Below are 22795 nucleotides of genomic sequence, written 5' to 3'. Positions count from 1 at the left end.
ATAAAAAGATTAGCTCAAGGTCACTAATAAGGACAGAGCCAGAACTAAGCTTCGCATTCATATCCCTGATAGTGTCTTCCAGATCAATCTCCTATTGTCTCATACAACAAGAGGGATAAAAGATGACAGAAGCATTTGCAACCATCATTGTTATTTTTATTTTCTATCACCCAAAAATAGTTTGATTCTGCTCCTCTTCCCCAGGACATTTGTTAATGTCTACAGATGTTCTGATTGTCTTAATGAGGGAGGCGGTGCCACCAGATGTAGTGGTAGGGGTCAGGGCTACTACTAAACACCCTATGGCACACAGAACAGCCCCTCATGGCAGAGAATTATTCCACGACAGTACAGCAGTGCTAGGATTGAGAAAACCCTCAGTTTGAAGTTCAGCATTAAAGTTAATTTTAAAAAAAATTCAAGAACACCACTAAGGCAGGGTTGCAAACCACGGCAGGATGAGCCCTTTTTCAGAGTGAATTCTGATGAAAAAGAAAAATTCCAAGAGCAAATCATCTCCATGAGACCTTTATAGTCGTCCTTGCCCCAGACAGAGTTTATGTCACAATACGCCCAACACATTGCATACCTATGGTCCTAATTTCTGACTTACATGTGGTTCTTTTTGATGGAATTTTAGATTCTTCCTGAAATTTTGTCTAATAATGCCCAGATTTGATGTGGCTTAAAAATATTTGTATCACTGGAAAAAAAACTGTACTTTTGATAAAATAAATCAATATCAGAATTTTAAACAGCAGTGATGGGGCTGGGGATTTAGCTCAGTGGCAAAAGCGCCTGCCTGGCAAGCGTAAGGTCGTGAGTTCGGTTCCCGGTACCGGAGAAAAACCAAACCCCCCCCCCCAAAAAAAAAAAATGGCAGTGAATTAGTTGAAATTTTTAGATGAATTACTGTCACTTTGAAAGTTTTATTTTAAAGATTTCTATGCATTTAATATTCCTATTGCACTTTGAATAGACAAAAATATTTCAGGATTCTTATACTATTTCAAAGGCCTTACAAGATTTTTCTGACTAGTTAAATCAAATTTAGGAAATACTATCTTGTTTTGCAGTGAAGCATTTCTCTAATTTAAAGTCTTTCTATCTCTCTCAGTAGAGCTGGAGGTTGTAATTATCTTCTTTTCACTGAGACCACAGGAGAGAGCTGGGATTTCAGGGAGTAAACCACACAGAGAAGAAAGGACCTTACATAACCTTACAGATTAGTTTTCCATGAAAATCTTTCTTGGCATGAATTTGTCATTCTGTATTTAGGCCTCATAAAAGATCAGGTAGCATACGTAGGTGCTTTTTCTGTGACTGGCATGTATTTAATTTTAAATGGGAAACTCAAGACAGTAACTAAGGACTTTTTCTGCCAAGATGAGTAACAATACATTGGTAATGGATCAAATAAAAGCAGCTGAGTAGCAGCCTTCTGATAGAACAAAAGAACAAACAAGCAGCACTTCATGTCAAGCCTCCTCTGCTCAGCACCTCACATCTTTGTCTTCCTGCCCTGTGGAACAAAAGGCTGGCTCTTGCTTCTTTTGAAAACTGCTCCCATCAGTTTATAGCGGACTAAGTATCCCATTTAGCTTTACTTTGCTAACTATGCTCTCATTGTCTCCATGATATGTTCTCTTTTTTTGCCTCTGTATTTTTCTTTCAGTACAAGATGTTGACAGGTCTCTCCAATGTTCCTCATCTCCAGTCATTTTGTCACTTAGCCTTTGAGCCTAATTGCATAGGATACCCTACAGCTTCAGAACTATTCACCATGTCCACAACAACATTGCTATGATATAGAGGAAATGAGACTGTCTCTCCATGTCTCCAAACAGTGAAATACTCAGTCAACTGGTGACATTTTCCTGGGTCCAGAAGATCACACTCACATTAGCACGTTGTTCCCAAACAAAGTAAAACGTTCTTTTGGTACGGACAACTTCAGCAAGGTCTATTAAGTGGACACACTTGTACTTTCTGCTCTGAGTTTCAGAATATTTTTCAAAAATATTCCATTTGTAGATTCTAGTTCTTAGCTTTTCTATGGAAAATTGGGAGCCTTCTCTGAATCATAAAACTATCTTACTTTAAAATTTATTTAAATCAGACATATGAAAACTTTTTTTGTTTTGGTTACCAGGGAACCATACAGAAATCCTTAGGGCTGATTAGTGTCTAATATTATAAACAAGCCCAGAGAGATAAAGGAACACGGCCAATGTTCACACATAGCTGGTTTACACTGGTATTAACCGGTTTGTGCTCAAGGGACAGGAGAAGAAAACTAATGAGTAGGTCTGGGTAATAGAGAACATGGGTTGTCCAACTATTAAACACAGTGAAACTGGGGAAAATATTTCACCAGCACACCCATCTACAAACTGCACAAGGCTTACTCTTCCAAGGCTTCCACAGTACAGGCCCCCTTATCTTTCAGGGAACCAAGTAGTCATTTTATTATTATCTGGCTTGCAGCAGCTAGATTTGTTACTTCTTAGATCTTTGTTTGTGTCTTAATGCCCTGAAACCTAAAACCATTATGAGGAGGGCTGGAGATATAGCTCAGTGGTAGAGCCCTTACCTGACATATACAAGGTCTTGGTTCCACCCTAGAACTGCCCAAACATGAACTGAAATAAATAAAAACCAGACAAACAAATCTATGCAAGCCTTATAATTTTTAGAAAAAAATATTAGAATATAATTTTCACAAATCGGGTAATGAAATGGACGCCTCCTTAGAACTAACTGTATCTGTACAAGCTTCTGAGAATGTAATTCTGTATAAAGGAGAGCTGAATCTATAAGAGTGGCAGACTGATAATGCATACTTTTCTTTCTGTCCAGCTGCCAGGGGCCAGCAACTGAAGTCTCTTCCTTTCACTATACTGCGAATCAGTAAGTTCAGCAGACTTTCCTTTTTTTCTGTAGACTTTGGCATTGAAGTCAGGCTAGAATTAATGGTTAACAATTGGTGTTTGAAAGCGTGATTGCATGAAGCTTTGGCGAGCAGGCATACAAAATGTAAGTTTGCCCGAATGCCAGCACATAGAGGCAAATCCAAATTCTCTAGCTGTCTCTCTGTGTGTCACTTGTACAAATATACAATTAAGAGAAAATAAATTTAATGTACGGAAAAAGCACACAACACTCCTAAGGCACTAATATGCAGAGATTTTGAGGACTTTTTCTCATATGCAGTACAACGAGACAGTGTTCCATAACACTGGAAATCGATAAAAGTAAATATTAAAGTTAAGTGAATGTTACCTACACAAGCTTTCTTTTTTTTGGTAGTGGGAATCGAACTCACAACCTCATGTTGGCCAGGCAGGCGCTGTGCTGCTGAGCTCCATTCCCAGCCTGACAAACTTCTTTAGAAAAGAATGAAGACCATCCTGTAAGAAGACAAACTTGCTTACTGAGAATTGCAGCAAATAAGCAAGGTATTTTCAGGTATGTTTTCAAAACTTACTTCGCATTTCTCTCAAGCACTTATGCCTTGAAATTTTTTTTATCTATGATGAGACTTTAAAACTCTTTTGCAGTACAGAATGGCTGCTATTTAAAGTGTGTCTGGTGTACTATTTTAAAGACTTTTAGGTAATACCTATATTTGAAAGAGGAAACAGAATGAAAGCAGAGTAGTACTTCGTACTAAATTATAAGCATTTTGTAAATTACAAAATATTCCAGAACTACAGTGTAAGATCAGGACTGTTTTCTTCTTGTGGCTGAATCAGGATGTTCTGTTTCATTTTTGTATGAGAATCTACTCAGTGCTTAGTGAGGATAAATACATTTATAACTGACCAAGATGATCTGTTAATATATTTACAACAGAGTTTTAAAAACTAAAAAATTAGTAGGAAATCATTCTGAGCTCTTTGATACGCAGAAAGACCACAAATATAGAAGGAAGTGAACTAGAGGAGAACATGAAGATGGAACACTGAGGCGGGAGAGGGGCCAGGTGATGGTGGCCAAACATCTGATTAACAGGGCCCTGGAGGCAGAGAGAGGGAAGGAGGAAAGAAGGGAGGGGACTTGGCCCTGTCTGTTCGGCTTCTGCGGAAGGGTGACAGTGCTGCTTACCATACACAGCAACCCGAGGAACCCGCTAGGACTCTGAAGATAAAAAGCAGCACTGTAACAGTAACCTGTGAACACCATCAAATTACCTCCTTTTCCTCCCTGCTCCTCCCTACTCCTTGTAAATTCTCATGTCAGTGATCTAATTGTCAGTTTGCATTTTATGTTCTAAAAGCGTGCACATTTTTCTCTTTGTAGGATGTCCTTACTATGTCTAATGGTGTGTTTCATTTTGTGTGCCTCAGCTTCTGGCGGTGAGTAAAACCCTTGGTGCAGACCAGAAATAGCTTAGTTTTGTGATCTGTAGAGTGGAAAACAAGAGAACAGAAGTCTACACAGGGAACTCACATGATTGTCCGGTGCAATAGAAGAATCCAGTGCCATCTATGCCAGAGGAGAAATAAAATTTTATTTATTTTCCACTTAAGCATCTAGGTATTTTAAAAGGAAGGAAACTGATATTTATTACATTTAATTTCTGATACAGGTGTTAGTATTTTAAGCATAATAAACTTTTCATTGGCATATGTGAAAATATCAAATCTAGGTAGATATTTAAATTTAATAAATCCCATATAATGTATTAAATGATATCATTTCTAATTTCACTTTGTTTGTGGCACAATTGTTTTCCAAGTTATTATAGTCCATTGTCATTATTGTTATTTTGTTGATAAACAAGTTAATACTGACTCAATTAAAGTATTTTGAACATTGGCTTTAACAACTGCCTCCCCCCTCCTCTCAGTATATATATAGACAGATAGACAGATAGATAGACAGATATTCTTTAGACATATATATGAAGAATTAATAAAAATTGACCACATACAAGAACCTAAAAGAATTCTCAAAGATAAAAATTTATGATAAAAGTGCAACTCAAAAAAGTAAAAAGACTCTAGGAAATTAAATGCAAAGAAATTAGAAGGCAGAAAAAAACTAAAAAAAATAGCAGGAATAAACTGAATAGAAAACAATATACAAAGTGAGCTCAAGACCAGCCTGAACTGCATAGTGAGACCCTGTCTCAAAAAGACCAAAAAAAAAAAAAAAAGAAAGAAAGAAAGAAAGAAAGAAAGAAAGAAAGAAAGAAAGAAAATAATATAGACCAGAGATATACATGATCATGCTCCCAATATACTTTATAATGGGACATCACAATCCGACAAGAACTTTTTGAAAAAGAAAAAAGCTCTCACGGCTTTTTTTCTTATAAGTATATATGCACAAAACAGAAATGAAATACTAACAAACATAATCCAGCTGTATGTTGAAGAAAAACAAAAGGATGATTACATTGTAACAGCATAACAAAGTTAGGCTAGTTCCAGGGATGAAGTGACTTTAACATTCAAAGTGAATAGATGCACTGCTTTTGGTGTACACCCAAAGGAAGTAAAAGCAGAGACTCAAACAGATCTCTGAATTCCTGGCTTCATCACCATAGTATAAATAGAAGACATATAGAGACTTTTGGGGACACCTATTCAAAGCATAGCACAACCCAAGTATTGATCAATAGATTAGCAGACAAACAAAATGCAGTACACAAATACAATGGAATGATATTCAACCTTTAAAAAGGAAGAAATTCTGACATAAGATACAAGATGGATGAACCTAGTGGACATCATGCTACTGAAATAAGGCAGTCACAAAAAGACAAATACTATCTGATTCCATTTAAATAACATACTTGGAGAAGCCAACTTCAGAGAAATAAAAAGTAGGATAGAAGCTTCCAGTAGTGGGTGGACTGGAAGAATGAGGTATTAGTTTAATGGGTACAAAGTTTCAGTGGAAGAGGTTGTAAAAGTTCTAGTTAGGAACGGTGGTGATGGTTACACAGCAATGTAAGTGTACAGCTCGCTGCAAACGGTGCACTTCAAAAAGGCTATAATGTAAAAGTTTTTAGTCTTTATTTTTGTTAGCACATGTTTGCAGTACATGATGATTGAATATGTACTTCATCAGCAAACAGGTAACTGAATATAAACATTAAAATTCAAATCAAAAGGCTTTGGAAAACTTAATATTGGTTAATACAATAATGGTTAATTACTGAAACCTTTTCTAAGGGATTGAAAATAAAGCAAGATTCCCCCTTGTTTCTTCTGTTAAACCTTGTGCTGGAAGTCGCAGTCAGCATAGTAAAGAAAGGAAAAGAAATAAAAGCTAAAGGATTAGAAAGGAATTAACTCTGATTGTCTACATATAATATGGTGATGTACCTAGAAACATCCAAAATAACCAACACAAATTATTTTAGTCAAATTAGCAAGAAATCTAAACATAAATTCAACAGGCAAGAAGCAAAAATAAGTCAATTTTACTATCACTAGAAGCTATGTTTGGATTTTGAAAATATATCTGCCTTTGATATTAAATGATTCAGTAAGGAGGAGATGTATTCTAAGAAAATTACCATATTCATTAGTTATCAAAAAATCTACTTTGTTGCTAAGCAGTTAACATTCTTCTCCTAAGAAGCACTATTTTGATGTAGTGCAATTTTTTGACCCAAAAGCTTGGTACATGGGGTTTCTATGGTCAATGTGGAGACTTCCAGACGAGAACAGGCCACAGTGGGTAGCTGCCATGCAGATTAATTGGAATTAACACAGAACTTGAGGAAAGCGGACACATCTCTGGTCACTCTTGGAATACTTGCCAGATCTGAGAAAATCACGTTATATACAGAGGTCACATGCGGGTAATTTTGAAGGCACATTAATGAGTTTTTGAAGCTGGTCTGTGGGAGGGACTTTGGCCCTCTTTAGATATCTCTGGAGAAACAGAAGACATTTTAAATTTTTGTTGTAACTTAGCTTTTTAAAAGTAAAAGCCTACTTAGCCAAAGGGGATTTAATACTTTTTCAGAGGCTCTATATTCCTGTAAGTTAGTCCACTTGAAATGGTGAGATGCCATACATGGTGCGTTACCACGCTGACACTGAGGCCATCAGACAAGACTGGACAGTGACCACTGGAGCGATTGCTTTGTGGTCACAGAGCATGAACACAGAGAAGCGCTGCATTGTTGGAGGCAACTCTAGACGTAGATGGGATTCCAAAGGGCGCCTTTTTGCTGGTAAAGAGCTGAGAAATTATTTAATTACCCACACGCATCCATGTTTCCAAGACTATTGTTCATAAGGGTGATGCCATTCAAACCAAAAAAGTTATTCCACGATTTTTTTTCCATCCAAGGCTGTTTACTTAAACCACCACAAAATTTTTGATTTGACTTTTAAAAAACCTGAACTTTGTATTCCAAAAAAATTATTTTATATCAGTACCTATTGTATTGCTTGATAATTAAATTTCTCATGGGGAGTTGGTACATGTATATAACACATCTTAATTTTTTAGTTATCTCCTTCCTTTCCTCTACTTCCCCATCCCCCCACCTCTTGGTCCCCTTTCCTTTTATAAAAGATATATCTTCCTATTTCCTATGATCTGTCTTTTATTTTGTTCTTTATTTATATTTTGGGATTTTCATATGAGAGAAACCTTATGCCTTTTAAGTTCGTATGCCTAATTTATTTCACTTAAAATTATGGTCTCAAGGTGCATCCATTTTCCTACGGAGGACTGAAATTTATTCCTTTTATGGCAGTGTAGTACCACACTTTCTTTACTCATTCATCTGCTGCTGGATGTTTAGGCTGCTTTCAAGATTTAGCTATTATGAACTATTCTACCGTAAACATGGCTATGATGTTTCGCTGTGGTATGATTTCTTTAGCACTTTCAGGAAGTTGTCTAGAAGAAGAATAGCAAGGTCAAATGGATATTCTATTTTTGAGGAATCTCCACACTGATTTCCATAGTGGTTGTACCAGCTTACATACCCATTAACAATGTAGAAGGATTCCTTTTCCCTGCAGCTTATGTCCAACTTCAGGCATATTTTCTGTTAAGGAAAGCTATTTGTCTGTTAGGTTGTTATCTATGTGTCCCCCCACCCAACTTTGAAATAATATTTGTTGTGCATCTTATCACAGAATGTGTGACTAAACTATTCAAAGACACCAGCTTTGAAGGAGGAGACATTGATACAGTTTTCACCCCAAGTGCCAAATACTGCCAGGTGGTCTGTACCTACCACCCAAGGTGTTTGCTCTTCACTTTTATGGCTGAATCATCATCTGCAGATCCTAGCAAATGGTAAATGTTTGTGTTTCTACATAAAGGAACTACACTTCACAGGCCAGCTAATGTCTTTCTGTCATTATATAAAATACAACGTTAACAACTGAAAAGTAAGTTGTCTTTTAGTTGAAATATTAGATATTACCCAAAAGATGGTGTTTAAGCAGATTAGGGAGGAATTTGGTGCCTCCCAGGGTTACTTTCCCAGATTCTTTTGAGGTTTTAATATTAAGGGTATATTCTCTCCCCCTCCTCTATTTTTGTGTATCTTCATCAGTTTGCTCTTTATTTTTCTATTGATTATTGATGCATCATATTATTTAACTGAGAATTATCTCCCAACTATCTTTAAAATACACACAGATAATGTGAAAAATTTATACAATGATATGTCACCTGAAGACCCTGTCAGTTTTGCTTTACCAACCTTACAGATGTAGCACATACGATAAGTGCAAACATTTGAAATAATATTAAAACATCATGACATTCACCGCTAAGTATTTGAACATGCATTATCCCACACAAAGGTATAAGAAATTTAACAAGACTTCTTTTATACCATTTGCAGTTGTCTCCCAAATGTAATTTAAAGCTATTAACTAGAATCCTTTAAAAATCCAAAATTGTGGTTGTTTTACCTCTAGTCATGTTTCTAAAATTTTACATCTTGTTTTTTTATATAGACATATACACAGTATAACTAAGATAATTGTGCTACTAATTTCTATGGGTTTATTGAAAGCACAGTTAATACTTGTTTGATCAATTTTGCACGTCTATCTCTGATAATCTAAACAACTACTTTGAAGGCTACAGTATGCAATATAACAACCATTGCTAATTTCCTATCATTTTGTTTTGAAATTCTGTATCATTTTTATTTGTTTTTTTCCTTATTTCTTATTCTCCTTAAAAATAAAAAAATGAAATTTTACATCTTTTGACTGACACTTTTGTTTCAATGTTGAACTTGAAAATTCAATAATTTAGCCTTTCTGCAAAAATAAAGCTGTCAGCATCTTCATGTATTATTGCTGCATTCGCAGATATCTACATAATACCATGAACATGTTAAAGTTATGCTAGAATTTATAACAGGAATCAACAAGCATTTATTAACAAGGCAGAAAATATTTGAGTTTGTTGGTAAGAGGCAAGATTAAAGACATTGTGTAAGTACTTTTATCATCATTTGATAAAATGTAGTTACTTAAAAACATAAAAACCATTCTTAGAGCCAGGTGTGGTGGCACATGCCTGTAATCCCAGCACTTGGGAGACTGAGGCAGGAGGATCCTTGTGAGCTCGAGACCAGCCTGAGCTACAGAGTGAACTCAAGGCCAGCCTGAACTGTATAGTGAGACTCTGTCTCAAAAAGACCAAAAACAACCAAAAAATCCTTAGATAGTGGGCTACACAGAATAAGACTCATTTTTGGCTGTTTTTTAGCCTCAGGTTATAGTTCAGCCACTGCTATGTGTTTCCTATTAAGAAGTACCACCACATGTCATCTTTTCAATGTAAGATGTTGAAATGAAAAACAAAGTCACAACCTTGCTAAGAAAATATTTGTTTCAGCTAAATATTTGTTTTGGCATAAATTAGAGAATTTGTTTCATTCTGTTTGCTTTCTTGTGTGCTAATTTTAAGACTCATTATTTTAGAACATAAATTCCCACCAACTAATTTTTTCTCAAAAAAAATCCCCCCAAAAATCCAGGTTTACTTGCATCCTGAAAGACAGCGTCACGGAAACATTGCCAAAGGTGAATATGACAGGAGCAATTTCTGGATATTCTTTCAAGCAGTGCCCACACCAATTAAGTGGTAAGATGTCTTTGGTGGGCTAATAAATGCTATTATGATGTACGTGTATAGCTGTATCAGATATAGCTATAAAACTAAGCACTGCTATAAGGAAATAAACTTCCTTATTGAAGTTCTTTTGGGGTAGGGTAAAAGATCACACTTAGATGCTTGCCTCTCTCTCACTCCAGTGCATTAAAATGTCTTTCTTCACTTTACAAAAGGAAATATCCTACCACCTCAGTTCTCATCATTGATTTTCTTCTTCTCTGCCTAAAATTTTACATGAAAGTGTATTAAACATCTTAATACAAATCAAAGAGAGCAAGTACGAAGACTGACGTGGCACTCCTCTCAGGAGTGAAGTAGACACTTGAGCAGGTTAATTAGTGAACCAACCAGTCAATGGAGTGCTGGAGCCAGGAGAGGAGAGGGCAGAAAATCAAAATGCAAATTTATGGGCCAGAAATTGTTGCAATATAAGAAGGACATTAGCATTCTTTTAATGCTTCTATGTGAGAGTATGAATTAAACAGATTAATATTAAAACAAAAGACTTCTGAAGAAAAGAGAGACAAACAGTTCAAAAGATCAAGTCAGGGGAGACAGTTGCCAAGGGAGAGGTACTGTGGCTGCCCCTGGAATCTCGAGGGCACTTAGACTTTTCACTTTTATTTCTAGCTTGCAGCAGAGATGTTTACGCAGGCCTAGACATGAAAGGCCTGAACTACAACGGCTCTGCCGCGAGGAGTGTTCAGGAATGTCAGGAGAGGTGCACAAATGACATCCACTGTCACTTTTTCACGTACGCAACGGGATATTTTCCCAGCTCAGAGCATCGGTGAGTGAGCTGGAAGCTGAGCCCGAGGATGCAGAAACCTCGGTGAAAAGTAAAATGCTGATTCATTAAAAGTATTTCTCACTTTGATGGCAACATTTATTTTTAACCCTAAAAGACATTTGTATAATAGTAATTGTTTTTGTCATGGGAAGTTCATTTAAAAACAGCTTGGGTGCATTTAATTTATGGTAAAGAGTCTGTCTTTTCACAACACTTATAACATATGTATACACTTAACCTATATCCCAGCTAATTTCAAAAGTGCTACATTTTAAAATTGGTAATCTTGAAAGAGCTACAGTTGGTTTCATCGCAATTAAGTTCAAATTACTAATATTCAGATTTTAACACTGGATTTTAACATTCTGCTTTCCATATTCATGAAAAGGAGGTAAGTTGGAAAGCACACAAAATATTCAAAGACGATGATTAAACTTAAAAAAACAGGATGACATGAAAACAGAGGAGAGACTTAGACAAGAGAAAGTGATCAGGGAGGAGAGAAAAGAGATATAAGGGAGAGTAATAGGGAGAGAAATGATCACAATATTTTATTCATATATAAAATGCCACAATGAACTCCAATACTTTGCAAAATTAATATGCTTTAATCATTTATATGAAAAATATCCAAACTAAAAAATTATTTAAAACATCAAATTGGTAATTAGTTCTCCATGGCTATGTTTAGGTCCACTGAGAGAATTTATTTCATGTCTCAGGGAAAAGAGCATAAACTGCAAGCTGGGAAAATATTGAGGCATTACAGGAAAAATGAATGCATTAAAATAGAAAAGAGACAGAGAAATCACTCGTTCATTTATTTCTTCTCTTCATGTCATCACTGCTCCCAAGCTGTCATTTTATTGGCAAAGGAATGAGGTTCACAAAACCCACTGGACCCCCAGGTGGTTGGTGATAGCGCAGGGACACAAGTCAGCAGAGCAGCCTCTCAGCTGAATGCTTCCCAGGGTGATGCCTGCACTGCCGTGCCCAGGTGCTCGCTCCAAAGGGCAGTTTCTTGTTGCTACAAGCAGTTGACAACATAGAAGATATTTTTCCATTCTGGTTTTCATTCAGGAACTTTTGTCTATTGAAGCACACCAAAACAGGAACACCAACCAGTATAACGAAGCTTAATCATGTGGCATCTGGATTTTCACTGAAACCCTGTGCGCTTTCTGAGCTGGGTAACTACTGCTTTCTGGATGGGGTAGTTGAAAGATTAAATAGCGTATAAAGTTTATGATAAGATCAATAGGCTTGATGTTGGACCTGAGTTTGTGCTCACTGATGAAATGCACCCAATGATCTTTTCTCTTTTTATAATAGAGCTCATTATGTCTTATATAGAGCTTATATGTAAATTTCAAGTTTAAAATAGTAATGTTATTTCTTCATAAATTAAAAACACTGAAATCTCTGGATAAGCTTAAATTTTTTAATAGGGAATTTACAAATATTGTAATAAAAATGTCCATGATTCTGCCGGTGCATGGATTTCCTAACAAGGTTTCCTCTGCTGTCCAGCTTGTATTAGGGACATTTTCCCTGATACGGTGTTTGCAGACAGTAATATCGACAGCGTTTTGGCTCCAGATGCTTTTGTCTGTCGCCGCATTTGTACTCATCATCCCGGATGTTTGTTTTTTACCTTCTTTTCCCAAGAATGGCCAAAGGAATCTCAAAGGTACGGAGCTATGACTAATGGTGATTTGTTGTCTTTTGAAAACAGCTGATGAAAATCCATCAGTGAATGTCTTGTGTAGCTAAAAGTTGTATTTAAACATCTGTACAGGATAGAATTTGCAAAGAAGAACTCTTGGATTCTCTCATTTCTCCTTTCCACCTACCGACCACAAATCTGATGCTATCAGTCGCTCTTGGTTTTTTGTTTGTTTTAAGCTTAGAGGTCTCCGCCTGTGGTAGAGGGAGAGTTGTCCAGTTGTCAGTAGGATGAAGAGGATAAGTCTGGTCATTAGAAGGCAGTTCATTCCACTGCAAAAAGAGCTGCAAATGTCAGTAAGATGGCAAATCCAAAGTAGAAACAGAGGTGAAAATGAAGACCTACACCAAGAAGTTTGGGTTAAATGGGAGATTTGAGGATTGAGGCCCTATTTCCCTACTGATGGGAATTAACACAGGACAACATAAAAAGCATGGTATATTTCTTTGGTCACTTAAGGGATGCATGCTGAGGTTGTTACCCTTCATGCACAAGAATCATACACAAAAAAATAAACAAATAAAAAAGCCAGAAGGTTAAGTCAGCTTCAAACATAGGTCTTTCTATGTTATCTGAGTTGGAGCTCTTGAAGCTGTCGGCATGCGCTGGCCTTGGCTGCCCACTGCTGAGAAGAGCAGCTCTCGTAACCACCCAGCCAAGTGGGCCCCTGGGTTCACTGTCCATCGGGTAAGCCTCATTTTGCAGTCGGCGAGACTGTAATGTCAGGGGCACAAGACCTGTCACATGAAAATATATTTGTTACTTTCTTTTATGAACAAGTTTAATATAACTTATTCAATGTCTGCTACATATCAAGAGTTATTCTAGGGATATCATTAGCGAGCCAAGTAAGTGAAAAGCTTGCCTCCTTGGACCAGGGTGGAGACGATAGAGAAGCGTTCAGACGGGAATGTGTGCTGATATGCAGCCAATGAGATTTGCCGATGGGTTGGCTGTGGGCTGCGAAGGAAAGAAAGGGTCAGCGATCCTACGGAGATCTTTGGCCCGCGTGCTCGGAAGGATGGAAATGCCCGAGACTAAGATGGGGAGGACTTCATGAGGAACAAAAGCCAAGAGGATGAGGTTTCTTTCGGACATGAAGGGAGAATGTTGAGCTGGCAACTGGAAATAGAAGTCAGCTTCAAAAGGGGTTCATGCTCTAAATCCGTGTTCCAGTCTCCCCAGCACATAGCTTGGTAATTAGAGCCACAAGACCGGTGAGATCATCAAGCGACTGACGCAGACAGAGCAGAAGAGAGGTCCAAAGACGGAAAAGTCAGGCAATTCAGAAATAAGAAAATTCAGAAATTAGAAGAAAGCTTTTGTAATTTGTCGTTTTGTGATTGTCACTTCTTCATTTTATTTTCTTTTATAAAATTACCAATCACCTAGGTGTGGTAGTACCTACCTGCAATCCCAGTACTCAGGAGGCTGAGGCAGGAGGATTGCTGTGATTTCAAGGCCAGCCTGGACTATACAGTGAGTTCAAGGCCAGCGTGAGCTAAAAAGCATGGTATATTCTATTTCAAAATTCTATTTCAAAAAGACAAAAAAATTACCAATCAATGCTTATAAGAGAAGTAATACATTTCATTCTTAATACAGAGTAGGAGAGGAACTGCAAGCCTTGGCTAAATTGAATTTAAATTATATAAAATTAAAAATTCACTTCCCCACCTGTCTTAGTCACATTTCAAGTGGCCAATAGCCATAAGTGGCCACTTGTTACTGTATTGCATGGCACAGCCAGAGAATATTTCTACCACTCCAGAAAACCCTGTTGGGCAGCTCTACTCAAGTCTATTGTCTTGAGCGACTTAGGAAAAGTCTCTCCCTTTCATGAAGATGTTGCCTGCAGGTTAAAGAATCAGTGATGGATTTCATTTGTACATTTCTAAGCCTGGATAGGAGATTTTTAGGTATCATGAAAATTCTTTTTAAAAATATATTTCACTTGTGTCTATAAATTTTATAAAACAATGAGGTTCAGTGTGATCATACATTTGATCATATCTATCCTCACTTCCCTCCCTAACACTCGCCCCCATTCCTCTCCTGGATCCAATAATGGTCTCCCTTCCAGTGTGGAAATCATGTGATATTTGATCTCCAGTTCCATCTGTCTTCCTGCAAATGTCCTAATTTCATTCTTCTTTTTAATTGAATAATATTCCTCTGTGTGTGCATGCATGTGTGTGAGTGCATGCGCGTGCGTGCATGTATGTGTGTATCACATTTGCTTTATTCATTCCTAATAAATTGGTGGGCACCACGATTGGCTCCATACCACGGTTATTGTGAACAGTGCCTCAATAAAGACATGTATGTAGGTATTCAGTGTGGAAATTCTTGAATCTTGAGACAGACTAGGAGTGTTGATAGAAAGGAAATAAAAAGTAAAGATGGTAAAAACACTCAATAGACCAAATTGTGACCATAGAGTCAGATGGTTTAGTTCTGAAATTTTGTCTGCAACCTATGGGGTCTTAGGATATGACTCAATAATTCACAAAGAATGCTATAAAACTAAGAACATTTTTGCTACTAAATGGCAATATGGGTCGACTTTCCATATGTGCTGCAAAAATGTTCTTGTGTTATGTTTTACATGATATATTTACATCTTCTTCCCCTTTCTCACTGTCAGAAATCTTTGCCTCCTGAAAACATCCGAAAGTGGGTTACCAGCTATCCGCATTCAAAAGCACAAAGCCCTCTCTGGCTTCAGTCTACAAAACTGCAGGCACAGCATCCCCGGTAAGCAATGAACCCATTTCCTTGTGGTGAGATCAACAGTTCCTGAGGAGACTGGTGAATGCTCACGTCATCTGTCTCACTGCTGGTATGTGCTGTGTTGTCTAGTATTCTGTCACTCTTCTTTTTACCGTGACACCGATTTCCTGGGAGAGGAACTGGACATTGCTGATGTGAAAGGCCATGAAGACTGCCAGAAAATGTGCACCAATGCTATCCGCTGTCAGTTTTTTACCTATTTGCCGCCTCAAGAATCTTGCAATGAAAGGAAGTAAGAGAGATGAAGGCTTGCAACAAAAGGAAGTAAGGTAGATGTGTCTGCCTCAGCTATTTTTGAGGGGACTTATATTTATCCTCCTTTCTTTCCAACTGTAGAGGCAAATGTTACTTAAAACTTTCTTCAAATGGATCTCCAACTAAAATACTTCATGGGAGAGGAAGCATCTCTGGATATACATTAAGGTTATGTAAAATGGATAACGGTAAGTGTGATGTCACTTGGAAAACTACATATGGAGGAATTATTCTATACTAAATGTATCATAACTAAGATGATAACAGCCAGAGAGGGCTAATGCTAGTAAAATAACAAAGTTAGAAATTTTTCATTATTTTTACTTCTTTCAGACAAGCTAACCATGTTTTAAAGGTATAAATTATATCTTAGGTAAACCTCGCCTTACATAATATGAATTGAATATGCATATTAATTTGAAGCATTTACCCAACTAAGATTCCTGATGGCCACAGATTCAGCCAACACTGATATGGCTGATTCTCATTATTAATGCCAGGGATCATTCTTATTATTCCTTAGGTGGAAAAATCAACCTATACCTTGGTTAACCAAATTAATCATTGTTTTCCATTTGATCTTAAAGTGAAATATAAACGATCATGATATGTTCTAAAAATTATGTATTTACTCAAGAAATACTGGAGTAACTCTTTTTTTCAGGGCTGTCATTCTTTCAGATTGACAGAAGTTCTGTGGACTTCAGTATATTAGCAACAATTACTGAGAAACTTTAGTAATTTATAACACGAATCTGGTAGGGTAGAACTAAAAATAGTGTAAAGTTTTTAGATAGTGTAAAGTTTATAATAATAAAAATTATTTTCAAATTATATCTCAACAGTGTTTCCATCCCAGTAACTAATTTCTCAGTGTAAGAGATGGTATGTAGCCAAATGCAGTTGTTCCCAGGGCCAGAATTACACCAGGGAAAGAATATTCCACAAATACTTCTTCCTAAATTATCATACTAACCTCTGTGGCTTTATCATTTATTGATTTACATCAAAACATGTTTTAGGCTGTTTGGTTCGTGTCCAAAATGATAATGCATTATATGTTTAGATTAAGCTAAGATTTAATGAATAAAATGGAAATAATAATCATGCTTGGTAATAGTTTTAGAAGTACAAAAATATTCTTTGTTGGATTATTTGCTATCCTAAAAAGGTAAATTAATCCTTAACATCTGGGAAATTATTTTGTGAAACATACAGATGCTGTAGAGCATACAGCACTAATATCCTAAGTAATGAAATATGATTTCCTAGAGTTGAAAGGTGCTTTGATGAGAATCTTTGGATGAGTTAAGGGTCTTTAGAAAAGTGCTCAATCGTGTTGCGGCTCACACATTGTATTCCTCACATCAGGTTTGCCAAAGACAGGCAGGAACATTCAAAATAGCTCTGTTGTCCTAGTCTTACTTGGCATGAGAAGGGACACAGCGAGTTTCATTAGGTGATGCTGGCGTGGTTTAGAAATAGAAATAAGCATTTACACTTGATAAACTGCAGATACCATTCCCGTCCTCCCCCCTCATTATGTACTTCTCTGTTGAGTTTTCAGTCCTCAGCCTATGGAGCTGAAAGAATGTATCTGTTTTAAATTGACAGCTGAAGGAGAAACTATAATATAAAAGGAAATAAAATTTTATGTCTTTTTAGCGCAGCTTCTGAGTTAAGTGAATTAAATAACTAGGATTTACTGGACTATATTAGATGAAATAATACTCTAATAAGAGATGGCATGTCTAGCAAATGTTGCCCATGTCCAGTATTGTTGTTGAGGTACAATATAATTTAATTTTCTGAAGATGTATAGCAAAGCCATTAAAAGAAACATTTTTAACATCAAATATAATGCTGAAAACTGTATTTCAGTATTTTGTTTAAACTGAGAAACAGAATAGAAACAACATCAATACTTTGACCTGTACCTTGCACGGTCTTTGTAGGTTATTTATAATGTATCTTAATCATGGCTTACCAACTGTTTATCCTAAACTTCGCCTTCATGCCATTTCCTGGCTTGCAGTCCATAAGAGCTGCCAATAAATTGCAGAATATTGTTCAGATCTTTAAATTGTCTTCCGAAACTACTGCCTGCCCAATCCACTCTTAAGTGGGAACTCTCTTATCAGTCTCACACTCAGTCTTATCTCAGCTTGCTGTTAAACGTTGTTTTTTTCAAAGCTTCTTTTCCCATTCTCTCCTATGTTAAATCTACCCCAGAATTATGTATACATTTTCCTATAGAGGAAAGAAAGGCCTGGGTGTAGCACACTGGCATCACCCAGGAGCTTTTTAGAAAGAATTTCGGCATCCTTCACACAAGCACTGAGTCATAGCCTGTATTTCCAAGTGCACAGGTGATCCGTATGTACACCGAAGCTTAATGTGTGGTGCTTTAGATTACTGCTGTCTCTACATGCTTTTCTCCCGCCATGCTGGCCGGGTTCTGTGGTACACTTGGCGAAGGCTTCAAAGAGAAGGCTGGGTTCTCCTATTTGGCATTCCAAGAAATAGAAATAGGATGGGGTTTCCCGTCCAAGACAGCCAAGAAAAGAAAGAAGCCCAGGGATGAGTCTGAATCAAAGTCCTTTGGATACTTTCTAAGGACTTTGATTCAAACCCCAAACTGTCAATAAGACCAAAGGGCAGAAATTCACAAGCAGAAAATCAGTCCTGGTTTGGGCATGGATGAAGCAAGCATAACTGGGAGCCAGGGTCCACCGGAGGGAGACGGTGGGGAGCGGGGATTAGACAAGGGCTGCGGACTGAGTGGAAGGTGCTCAGCTTCCGTCTGTGACATTTGTTCTCACATTTTTAGCAGGTTAAAACACAGATTGTTGGGCTCCACTGCCGGAGTTTCTGGCTCACTGGGTCGGAGGCGAGCCTGCAGAATTTATATGTCTATCTAGTCTCAGGGTGACGGTGTGTCTGGGACCACCCTTGGCAACCAGTGCTTTAAAAGGCCAAGCACTGTTATCACTGAAGGAGACCTGGCCCTGTAGTACCAGGTGGTGCGTACTTAGAAGGGGACTTGATCATGCCACTTGTATGCACATGTGTTCTTTTTTTTTTTTTTTTTTTTTTTTTTTTTTGGTTTTTCTCCGGTACCGGGAACTGAACTCACGACCTTGCGCTTGCCAGGCAGGCGCTTTTGCCGCTGAGCTAAATCCCCAGTCCCTGCACATGTGTTCTTTGCCAGCTTGATTATAAAGTCTAACTTGGGGTCCTGGTAAATTCTTGAATTGAAGAAAACTGTTCTTTCTTTTGTTCCTCAGGGAACATAGCTACGGATGGAAAATGAAGGTGTAGAAATTCGCTCACTGCAGTCTCTCTTTTGTAGTATGCACGACCAAAATCAAGCCCAGAATTGTTGGAGGAACTGAGTCTGTTCATGGCGAGTGGCCATGGCAGGTAACTCTGCAAACCACGGCACCCTTCCGGCGACACCTGTGCGGGGGGTCCATCATCCGGAGCCAGTGGGTCCTGACCGCCGCTCACTGTTTCGATGGGTCAGTGCCGGGGCTGTGTTTATCAGCCTACCACCCTCATATGTCCGGGACATCTACGGCTAGTGTAGTCGTTCATAAATACTTTTTAAATGTCAGTTATTTTATTTACTAAGTTAATTTCCTATCTTTAGTGGGGGACAAAAAGCAAAAAGGAAGAGCCACTCGAGGTCTACAGCATGGTCTTCAGCAGCAAAATGGTTCAGAAACACGGCAGTTTGACGGCGCCCTGTCCGCTTCTCATTTACATGCGAACATACCTCCGGACCTCTGTTATTTCCTATAGGAACGGGCCCTTCTTTATCAGTCTGGAACTAAACACAGGAAGAGTTTCCTGTTCTGTAATTCCAACTTCCCATGTTCACACTTGCTCTCTTTCTCTCTGCCTCTTTCCCTCTCTATTCTCTTTCTTCCCCTCTTCCCCTCTTCACAGCACCCCCTTAAAAACAGAAAACCGTCATTATGCATCCTGGATCTCATTTCCTACTTATGTCATGTTCACTCTTGGCCAAACAAATATAAAGCTCCAGCTGGAAAATGTGTGAATGCCTGTATCCCTGGAAATTTTAGCTGACCAAATGTCCTCTTTGCCATTGTAGTATCCCCTGACGTGTCCCCAGTTCCAGTTCTGTGTGTTGTAGATTTTTTATCTCTTCATGGCACGCTGACATCACAGCTCAAGAGTATATCTGAGGTTAACAGTTGCCTTCGAATCTCACATCTAGGGAAGTGGAGTACAAAAAGCCCTTAAGAATTTCTCAGGGTCACAGCTAGTAAACAGCAAGACTGAGATTAAAGCCCAGGACTTTCCACGGATATGTGCGTATATGTACTGGAGAATGGAAAGAGAATTTATTTTATAAATTTCATGTAAAATAAATGCTAATTCTGTGCCTTCTTTATGGTGGAGACATGTAACTGAAAAACTTCAGAATGAATTCACTCTTTCCACCTAAAAGTAAACTATTGGCATGAAATTTAGTAATAGCCAGTTTAATAGCTATGCATCTCAAAATATTTGGGAAATATATAATGAATGAAATAAATTTCCCTCTATTATTTGTTCCTTAGGGTAGAATCATCTAAAATTCTGCGTATTTATGGTGGCATTGTAAATCAATCTGAAATAAATGAGGATACTCCTTTCTTTGGGGTACAAGAAATAATAATTCATGATCAATACAAAGTGGCAGAAAGTGGGTATGACATAGCCTTGCTGAAACTGGAAACAACCATGAATTACACAGGTATGTAGTGTTCTAAGTGGAAAGTTATCTACAAAGGTGAGCTAGATGAAATATTTACCAGTAAGATATTCATGACATGATCCTACCAATATGTCCATGTGCTTTCATCAGAGGGGGAGGGTTTGCAAAGCTTGGCTTTCACTCTGTTAAGACTGACACTCTTGTTTGATTGTGGGATCTTATGTTGAGGGTGTGGATGAAAATTTAAGCTTCTACAGGTGCATGGGACAACATAATTACATAACATTTTAGAATATCAGGAGTAACTGAGTCTACTAGCTTCCCTTTAGGGACAAAATGATGGAAGGTCAGCATGATTAAGCAGCTTCCATGGGATCACAGACCAGTTGGAGAGAAGGAGGAAGTGGGAAGTGGTGTGGTTGTCTGTTGTCACATCCTGATCTACAGTGTGTACCACTGAACACGAGAGGTGAAAACATGTGCCCAGGAGGCGCGAAATGAACGTGACAAATAGCAAAAGCATGTAGATGAAAAGTGAGAGAGGAGAGCATCTTCTGGGAAAGAGGGTGTATTGTGCTTCTGATAATTTAACTATGTTTTTTTAAAAATTTAGATTCTCAACGACCCATATGCCTACCTTCCAAAGGAGATAGAAATGTGATCTACAATAACTGCTGGGTGACGGGATGGGGATACACAAAGTTAAGAGGTAAAAAATGCTGTTTTAATATATACTGCATCCTAGAAATAAGGAGCATAGATTAGTTCTGCACATTTTCGGCTCTATCAAGTCAGACAGCTGGAATACAAATCAGATAGCACCATTCAACTGGAGGAAGTGTACTCATAAAGATAAAAAGGTGAGAACCACCCAAGTGAGGATGATGTTATGTCAGTTTGATTAGAAGTTTTAAGTATGATTAAACCTCTTTAAAAACAATTTTTGATGAAATTTAATGTGAGATTTCGCACTTTTTAGTAAATGTCCTAGTTTGTTATCTAGTTATTTTCTCTGGGAAGTAACTCTAATAAGAGTCATAATTAATTTTTAGGCTTGATTAACATTAATAAAGTGGAATGCACCCCAGGGGGAACAATGTCTTTTTATACCCTATAATTATAAAAGGCCTATGAAGTACACCTAACAGTTTTCTTCCTAGATTTTTATACAAGTACAATCTTTATTTTAAAGATATATATACTTTATAGATGATTATCCTGCTAACGAACCACAATTTTTTAAAGACAAGATACAAAACACTCTCCAGAAAGCCAAGATACCCTTGGTGTCAAATGAAGAATGCCAGACAAGATACAGAAGACATAGAATAACCAACAAGATGATTTGCGCAGGCTACAGGGAAGGAGGGAAGGATGCCTGCAAGGTAACAGAGTTTCTCAACCACTTGAATATTCAAATTAGGATCCTTAATGCATTTTAAAAGCAGTTTTCTGCCAATAAGAAGCAAGACATATTTATCTCATTTACTGAAAACTAATGTATGTACACTGGATGAAAGTGAGCAATCAGGTTCTTTGAAGTTTATGAAGGGACGGGGCTGAATTTTAGGCAAAATAACTCTGAACAAATGTACTTATTATGGGAAGCATCTATAGTCATCTGTGCTACTTCTGCCCCTCCCCTTTTTACAGGGAGATTCTGGGGGTCCCCTGTCCTGTAAGCACAATGAGGTCTGGCATCTGGTGGGCATCACGAGCTGGGGTGAAGGTTGTGGTCAGAGAGAACGGCCGGGCATTTACACCAACGTGGTTAAGTATGTGGATTGGATTTTGGAGAAAACTCAATCAGTGTGAAAGGAGTCCTAGGTCCACTTGACCCCTGACAGACAAACCAGATCGTTCCCTGGAAGAGGGCTCTGATTTCACTGAAGAAAACACGGCGATGTTATGTTTCCTCCATTACGAATTGCATGGGCCTGATGTTCTAAGACAATATTTAAAAACTGTGTTTTGAAAACTCCCACTTGGTGGTAGTTGTGTTTTGTTTTCAGCATACAGTGTCCCGCTGTTTGATTACACTTTTACTTAGCCAAGGAAATCCCATAAGGAGATATTTTTGAAGATCACCCCCATAGCAGTTATTCCAAAACTGCCAAGCAGTGGCACCAACAGGCCAAGTAGACTTCCTAAAAGGAATCCACAGCAAACTTACTGAAAAGTGTCAAGTGATGGCACAAACGGACCAGGTAGAACTGCTGTGAGAGGAACCCAGCACAAAAAACATTGCTAAGTAAAAAAGGAAACGGTAAGAAATGGGAACAAACACAGTCATCACCAATATGCAAGACTCTGTTCTCTGCCTCTGGAAACACATTTCTTGTGTAGAGAAGGAATTTGACTGAACTTAATGACAGTGTTT

General features: G+C 37.9%; 1 protein-coding gene across 2 annotated transcripts; it reads left to right on the top strand.

Annotated features, from left to right (window-relative positions):
* Positions 1-3328: 3328 nt before the first annotated feature.
* F11 (coagulation factor XI) lies at positions 3329-22399 on the top strand. 2 transcript variants are annotated; one of them, XM_005373429.1, is made up of 15 exons: positions 3329-3468; positions 4303-4358; positions 8118-8280; positions 9989-10095; positions 10756-10915; positions 11996-12105; positions 12446-12605; positions 15289-15398; positions 15504-15666; positions 15771-15877; positions 19042-19210; positions 20279-20454; positions 21029-21124; positions 21661-21800; positions 22069-22399. In XM_005373429.1, exons 2-15 carry the CDS (start codon positions 4304-4306, stop codon positions 22228-22230), a joined length of 1878 nt encoding a protein of 625 aa, XP_005373486.1. In that variant the 5' UTR covers positions 3329-3468; position 4303; the 3' UTR covers positions 22231-22399. The 2 variants fall into 2 exon arrangements, with proteins under 2 accessions (XP_005373486.1, XP_005373487.1); XM_005373430.1 differs by lacking the exons at positions 3329-3468; positions 4303-4358; positions 10756-10915 and having other exon boundaries at positions 8192-8280.
* Positions 22400-22795: the final 396 nt, after the last annotated feature.

Source organism: Chinchilla lanigera, unplaced genomic scaffold, assembly GCF_000276665.1.
Source record: "Chinchilla lanigera isolate Chin_1 unplaced genomic scaffold, ChiLan1.0 scaffold00002, whole genome shotgun sequence".
Taxonomy (NCBI): Eukaryota; Metazoa; Chordata; class Mammalia; order Rodentia; family Chinchillidae; genus Chinchilla; species Chinchilla lanigera.
The sequence above is the reverse complement of the archived record's forward strand: the minus strand, read 5'-3'. Positions and strand labels throughout refer to the sequence as shown.